The sequence below is a fragment of the Mus caroli genome, chromosome 8 (genome assembly GCF_900094665.2).
Source record: "Mus caroli chromosome 8, CAROLI_EIJ_v1.1, whole genome shotgun sequence".
Taxonomy (NCBI): domain Eukaryota; kingdom Metazoa; phylum Chordata; class Mammalia; order Rodentia; family Muridae; genus Mus; species Mus caroli.
Window position 1 is genome coordinate 17193071 of NC_034577.1, and position 7609 is coordinate 17200679.

General features: G+C 44.5%; 1 protein-coding gene across 1 annotated transcript in view; it reads right to left on the reverse strand.

Annotated features, from left to right (window-relative positions):
- Ikbkb (inhibitor of nuclear factor kappa B kinase subunit beta) overlaps positions 1–7609 on the reverse strand; it is a 95357-nt gene that overhangs the window by 12105 nt on the left and 75643 nt on the right. The window contains exons 4-7 of the mRNA XM_029480688.1: positions 4164–4286; positions 2561–2690; positions 1523–1717; positions 782–911 (exon numbers count right to left, since the gene is read on the reverse strand). Coding sequence (XP_029336548.1) covers positions 782–911; positions 1523–1717; positions 2561–2690; positions 4164–4286 — 578 coding nt within the window. The remainder of the gene's footprint in view (positions 1–781; positions 912–1522; positions 1718–2560; positions 2691–4163; positions 4287–7609) is intronic.

Consider the following 7609-nt stretch of genomic DNA (forward strand, 5'->3'; position numbering starts at 1 on the left):
ACCCTCAACGGTGACAAATAAGTTAATTAAGCAAGTACTTTAACATGACGCCTGAAACCAGAAATACTAGAGATATTTAAATCATCAAGAAGCCTGGGAGATCTTGGAGACATTAGCTCTTTGGTCTGTTTACTCCAAGTATGTNTCTGAGAGAAAGGGGGCTGAGAACGGGGCTAGATTAGTAAGATGTTCACCAAGCATGCAGTGGAGCACCGTGCAGCCCTCCAACATGAGGGAGAGGAAATGAGCGACTTGGGTGAGGAGGGACACACAGAACAGTACATGTCTGTGCCATTGTGGTCTCTTTGAGGGGGATACCCAAGCACTTGGTAGCAGCAGTTCTGCGGAAGGCGAGCCTCCTGGCTGGGGACTAGAGCTCGACTGTTCACTTTGCCTTGTGTATTCTTTTTTGGGTATCTTTTGAGGCTTTGTTGTTTTTGTATCATGTACCTATGTTAATATAATTCTTATTTATAAGCAGAGCCTCATGTAGCCCAGGCTGGTCTTGAACATCCTATGTGGCTGAGCTCCTGACCCCTCTTGCTTTTACCCTCCAATGCACATTAGTTATTGAAATATAAATGCAACCTCAAAAATGAATCACAGAAGTAGGTGGTATTTCTTAACCCTGTGCCTACCTCTAGTGAGAGGCAGTTAACCAATGCCTTTGCCGGGACTATTCTCTGCACATTCCAAGTAAAGGAGGCTTTATACACTCAGAACCAAACAACCAGGATTTCCTCCAACTTTATCCTAAATATTGCAACTGATGGCTTTTAATAAACGATGCACTTACGGATACAGCTGACACTTTCCGGTTGGGGTCGGGGGGTGATCTGAGTCTCATAGTTGATTTTACTGTTGTCAAAGAGAAAAACAAGATCCATGTCCAACGTGAGGCCCTCGTTTGTCTGCAGAGGGACAAGAAAACAATGAGAGCTGGGGATCCCACCCTTCCTTTCCAGCTACTTGGTCTTTAAGCAGTTCCACTTGCACATGGGGGACGGCATCTTAGCCTAAGAAGCACGTGTGACTCAGCCTGCTTTCTTTCCTGCCCTTTTTATCTGAACCTGCCCCTGACTTACATCATGTTCTAGTTTACTCTGCTTGCTTCTCCTGTGACCTGAACACATCACACTTCCCTGTGCAAAGGCTGTGGCCTCCATAACTACTCCACACCTTGGGGCAAGACACCATGTCACACATCGATGGCCTTAGCACAGGTGCCTAGCATAGCTGTGTAGTCATCAATGGCTCTGGCTGACTAGAAGAGCAGAACATGATTTTGGCAATGGAAGCACAAGAAAATATTCGTGGTCTGGAAGTGACAAACTGAATATGGAATGATTGGTGTCTTTTAGCCACCCACCTGGGATTCCTGACCCATCAAGCAGTTTGTACACGGTGTCACTGTATACAATTGTCATAGTAAGGGTAGTAATGTGGAATGCTGACAGTGTTCTAGGAGACCACATCTGAGGGAAACAGGGCAAGCAGGGCGCAGGAAGAAGTCAGGACNCACNTTGCTGTCTGAGATGCACTGAGTAGCAGGCTTGTCAGGGAGCAGCACCAGCCCTGCCTCTTGCAGCAGCTCCTGNTCTGTCTCCAGGATCCCTGTGTCTTCCTGGATTCTGGTTTTTAAGCTCTGCAGACTCTCATCCTCCGTCACGGGGTATGTGTGAACGGTGCCTGTGACCATGTTCAAGACGTGAACCAGCTGCAACACAACCCAGATGTTACTGGAAAGAAATTTTCTTAGCATTTATTTACATTGTGTGTTTGTATGCTGTAGTGGTTTGAATATGCTTGGCCCAGAGAGTGACACTATTTGGAGGTGTGGCCTTGATGGAGTAGGTGTATCTCTGTGGGTGTGGGCTTTAACACCCTCATCCTAGCAGCCAGGAAGCCAATCTTCTCCTGTTTGCCTTTGGATGAAGATGTAGAACTCTCAGCTTCTCCTGTACCATGCTTGTGTGGACACTACCATGTTCCTGCCTTGATGATAATGGACTGAACCTCTGAACCTGTAAGCCAGCCCCAATTAAATGTTGTCCTTGTAAGAGTTGCCTTAGTCATGGTGTCTGTTCACAGCAGTAAACCCTGACTAAGACACTTGCATATTAGGAGTGGGGAATACATGCACACACCACACCACGTGTGTGGAGATCAGACGACAGTTGGAAGCAGTTGGTTCTCTTTTCCATTAGGTAGATTGTCAGGCTTGGCCACAAGTATCTTTACCTGATGAGCCATCTCACTATCCCCAAAATCAAAATTCTTTACAAAAGGCTCATGGATTTACCAAGACCCTTTGCTACCCCCAACCTTACTGGTGAAGGGCTACTTTAAGTCCCATTTTTCCTCAACGGCAAGATGTCAAAACATGTCAGTCATCTCAATTTTCCTGTCCTCTTTTTAGCCCAAAGAGTCAGAGGAACCTGAATTTCTTCACAAGGCCAAGTGGCCCATGATTTGCTATGTCTCCCTTCCTTGGAAAGACTGCTGTGCCCCACTGGGGACCACAGCTGCTGCCTCGGGACTGCCTGGGCTCTGCTCTAACCTTCAAGTTCAAGATGTCATCCAGGGCTCTGAAGCAGCCGTTGGGGCCATACTGGGGATCTGTGCCCCTTTGCCGAGGGTGCCACATAAGCATCAGCTGCAGCCACTTCTCCAGCCGTTCAGCCAGGACACTAAGGGAGCAAAGGGAAGAGAGGCCTGAGCCGGCCTGCCACAGTGTGCAAATCCCAAAGCACACACAGNCTTAGCTGATAGCTCAGCTCGAGTGAGGTGCTTGCTGTGCACACACGAGAACCTAAGTTCCATCCCAGAGTCCACATAAGAAATGCTTCTATCAGACGAGTGGATCCTTGAGGGGTCAGCCAGCTCAGCCTACTTGCTGAATTCTAGACCAGAGAGAGACTCTGCCTTGAAAAGGAGAAGGTGTGGAGTGACGGAAGAGAGCCAAGGTTGTCTTCCAGAGCACACACACACCTGCACACACTGAAAGTGACCCTGACGCTTTGATAAGTCTTGTGAGAGCAGGGTGGGGTGCTTGCCTGGTTCCGTGATTTCCTGATCAGCACCATGTCTCTGTGTGTACATATGTGTAAACACACATATGAAGAAAATATGAAAAAATTAGGCCAAGATTTCTTTGTGTAAATGAATCACATACATTTCATTAATCTCATTAGTATGTAAGTTTAATATATGAATATTTTAATTTAATATTTGTCTTTAATAAAATTTAATATTTGTCTTTAAACATTATGTACACCAAATGATTCTTTTACAATATATGATTTATTATCAGTACATGCTTGATTTATATACTTTATATATCTACATATCTGGGCTATTATAAACATTTCTTGGGCACAAGGGATCCTAGCTGCTGGCTGTCCTGGAATTCACTCTGTAGAATAGGCTGGCCTCGAACTCAGAGATCCACCTGCCTCTGCCTCCCCAATGCCTCCCTAACTTCCAGGGTATCCTGGTCTACAGAGTGAATTCCAGGACAGCCAGGGCTACACAGAGAAACCTTGTCTCAAAAAATCAAATCCAAACCAAAGAAAATAAAACAAAAAACAAAAAACCCACCAAAAACCAAAACCAAAGCCAGGGACTTCATCTCCACCATAGAAAAAAAAAAACCAACCAATCAACCAACTACCCAATCAACCTTCCACCTAACCAACTACCCAATCAACCTTCCACCTAACCACCCACCCACCCACTCATCCACCTGACCAACCACCTACCCAAGCAAGCAAGCAAGCAAGCAAGCAAGCAACCAAACAAATAAACAATTAAAAAAAAAGACTCCTAGGAAGATGAGATATGGAAATCCATCCTACGTCTAATGTTGAGATAGACTGGTCCAGATTCTCAATCACAGGATGGTATTCTGATATCTATTCAAAAGTCATGCATGGGCTGGAGATGGCTCAGTGCTTAAGAGCTAGGTTTGGTTCCCAACACCCACACGGCAGTTCACAGTCATCTCTAACTCCAGTTCCGAGGGCTCTGACTATTCTTCAGGCTTCCACAGGCACCAGTCACTCAAACGTATAAAATTAAAGTAAAAAAGAGTCAGCTGTTATCTCAAACCTGTAGTTCTAAACAGAGGAGAAGATCTATAAGACTGATGCCCACGGCCTTACCTGTTAAGATTATTGGGGAAGGGTAGCGAACTTGAAAACTTCACTGCTCCATTCAAATCTTCACTAACAACGATGTCTACTTCGCTCTTCTGCCGGACTTTGGAGTGCCTGTAGGTGTCATTTTAAGATGTCCTTTATGTCACTCAGTGGCAAGTACCCGATTTACATGTGTAATGACACTTCACGACTATTCTTTTGGAAAACGGTGGGCAGCATGCTGCTAGGATGCTTCTCTGAATGTTTGTGAGTGGTTGGCACTTTGTTTAGGGGCTTAGCTCAGTACATTGAGTCCAGCAGGAGGCCTCTCGTCCTAAGTCTTCAGGAGGCACCGCTGACCTCTGTGTGGAGGACTGAACAGAGACAACCTAAGTCTGAGTAATGCTGCATGGGCGACCAAGTGCTCTTGACCATTTCTCTAATTTCCTCTGCACCTCAGTTGTCAGGGACCAACTTCCATTTGAAAACAGTCATTTTCAATTGCACTTAGGTGTGTGTAGAAGGATATATGTCTCCTGTGGGCTGCCTGCCTGATGCAGGTGCTAGGAACCAAACTGAGGTCCTCTGGATGAACAGCAAGTGCTCNTAACTGCCGAGCCGTGTCCCCGGGACAGCTCTCATGTTTGGATAGAGGACAATTTGGATAGAGGACAATTTGGGGGTTCTGAACCATGGTCATTGTGTATACATCACATTTATTTGAAATGTAAAATAAGCACACGTACTTTACTTCATTTAAAAAATGACATTTATTTATTTGTGTGTGTATGTGTGCACATATGTGTTCATGCACATGCATGCACACACTTGCCACATGACATGCATCTCAGAGGACAGCTTAAGGGAACTGGTTTTCATTCCACCACTAGGGCTCCAGAGACAGAGCTCAGGGGACAAGTGCCTTTACCCACTTAGCTACCATGCAGGCCCACACTTCCCTTTAAAAGTATATGGCTAACATTTTTTTTTTTTTTTTTTAGAATAAATGAGCTTTTACATTTTCTAACATAGGGGCATTCCTAAAGTATTTAAAGTAGTTTTGGAAGGGGAAAAAAATTAAGTCCAAGTGGTTTCCAACCTTCTTGGAAACAAGGCCAACTTAAATTTGAATAATGCTTCATGAATGACCAAGTACTCTGCCAAAGTTCCTTTGGTTTCGGGGATGACCCTGTGTGGTGAAATTATTTTTAGTCTGAGTACGTGTTGTCCAATGTTAGAGACACTACAGAGTAACAGAACAAAGGGCTCAAAATTTGGTATAATTTCTAGTATCTACAAGTGCAAATATATCCTTCCCCTAAAAGGGGTCATTCATATTAAAAACAAAATGCGTCAGCCTTAAACAATTACAGTTGGCAGACAGAGGGTGCTCTATCCNGGGCAGGCAGGAAGTATGGAAGGTGCTGTCTGCATGGCAAAGGCGCTGGCATCCAGCTCGGGGAGGAAGTGATGGCGGAGGTCAGGGTCTCTGCGGCTTCTAACTTACACAAGCTGCTTCTATAGAGCACAGTCTCCTAGCAGGAGACTCAATGGCTGCATAAAGCAACGCATGCACTGCTTGACTGCATGTCTTGTCATTTGANCGATGAAAATGTCACCAAACACTGGAAACCCNNGAGAAGGNCTTCTCATAACTAGTCCACAGAATGATTCCTACGAGGCTCCAGTGAACTCGCCAAGTAAGGGTGGTTTTAGGGGAAAGAGCTCACAGACAACGGACAAGATGTGGAGATGTCAGGCCATTAAAGGTGTTTTCAGTTCTATACAGACTGACTTATTTTGTTATGAGCAGAGAAAAGTTCAACATTTGTGATGATTTCCTCGGTTATGGAGACGGAGCCCACCAACTTGGAAAAGTTGATGTTTGAACTGAAGACAGAACAACCAATCTCTTGGTTAACTGAAATCAGTATATTACGAACAATTTAAAGCTATTTTATTTTCTGGTTACATTATAATGTGTGACTATGAACTCTGTACCTAACTCGCCCATATCTCAGAAACCACGGGCTTGAAAGAGCAAAGCCTTGTGGGTAAGCGGTAGGACAGTGGGCTTTCCAGAGAACATTCTCTGCCTCTGTACTGACTGAGTGTGGGTTTAACTGTGGAGGTGGTCTCTGCTGCTACCACCCAAACCTCTCTTCTAGAACTGACTTCAAAGGCCAGGCTTCATCTCTCACTAGAAATATTTTCATGGGGATGTGGCTCAGATGGTCCAGTGTTTGCCTTAGCATACGAAGGTTCTGGGTTCCATCCCCGGCACTGAAGAAAACTGGGTGGATAGAACTGTAATTCCAGCTTCTGGGGGCTGGAGGCAGGAGGCCCAGAAGTCACTGTCATCTTCTACTGTATAGTTTTTCTTGGAGTAAATACTTGTTTTTTTCTTTTTAAAGGAAGACATTACTGTTGAGAATGGCACAGGGAAAAGGTCAGATCGGTGCACTCCTGCAGAAGCATGTTTTTGTACAACCGCTTCTGGCGGTGGCATAAGATACATCAAAGCCTTTAAACTGTGTGTGCTCTTTAAAAGCCTCTTAGTTCTATTCATACAAACGTATGAATAACTAGACAAATAGCTACGTCTGAACAACGGCTTTACAGGGATGCTATTTGTGGTGGTTTTTTTTTTTTTTTTTTTTTTTAGGAAGCACAATTATAAACCACTCAGTCTTCTGGCCAAGAACTACACCACAGTGACTGAGTAGAAGACCAGAGACCTCCCAGAGCCCNGGAAGACACGCAGCATGTTCAGTGTAAGCAGAGAAGCAGGTTATATCAAAGGGCATATAAGAAGATGGGCAGAACTGATGTTCAGTGATTGTTTCCAGATCATCTGGCTATAGCTGATTATTTTCTATGTAAAAAAAAAAGTTTCTAATTTTAGAATACATGCTACCAAGTTCTGGACTTTTCATTATTTCTATATCTTCCAAAATACTACAGAATTAATGTGGGGCAAACTGCACAGCACATGTAGATTCCAGGGAAAGCGTGTGTGTCCGTGTGTGTGTGTGTGTGCTGTAAATAAGCTGCTCTGAAGGAAATTCTGATGTCAAATGCTTTCAAGGTCCACACAGAACAGTGTTCAGTTACACCACTGGAGCAGAGAGGATGTCACCACACAGACAGACAAGCACAACCCGCCGGGAAGGATATAAGCATCCCTAAAGCACCCAAGCCAGTGGCTGTCATGGCTTCTGGGGAGGGGACCAGGCAGTGTGGAAACTTTGATGAGACAATCTTTCTCCCTATATTTTCTTATTCTTTTGAAGCTTGAAACATGTGAGCTTATTACTAGCGCAGAAACTACCTTAAGTAGTAACTTTCTACATGAAGACCTACTGTCGACAAGTTTAACTACAGTGTAAATATTCCTTCATAACATGCCAAGCGTGCACCTCTGTTCTCTTTACTAGTAATTCATTAACATTTTCAGAGTAGATGCATGG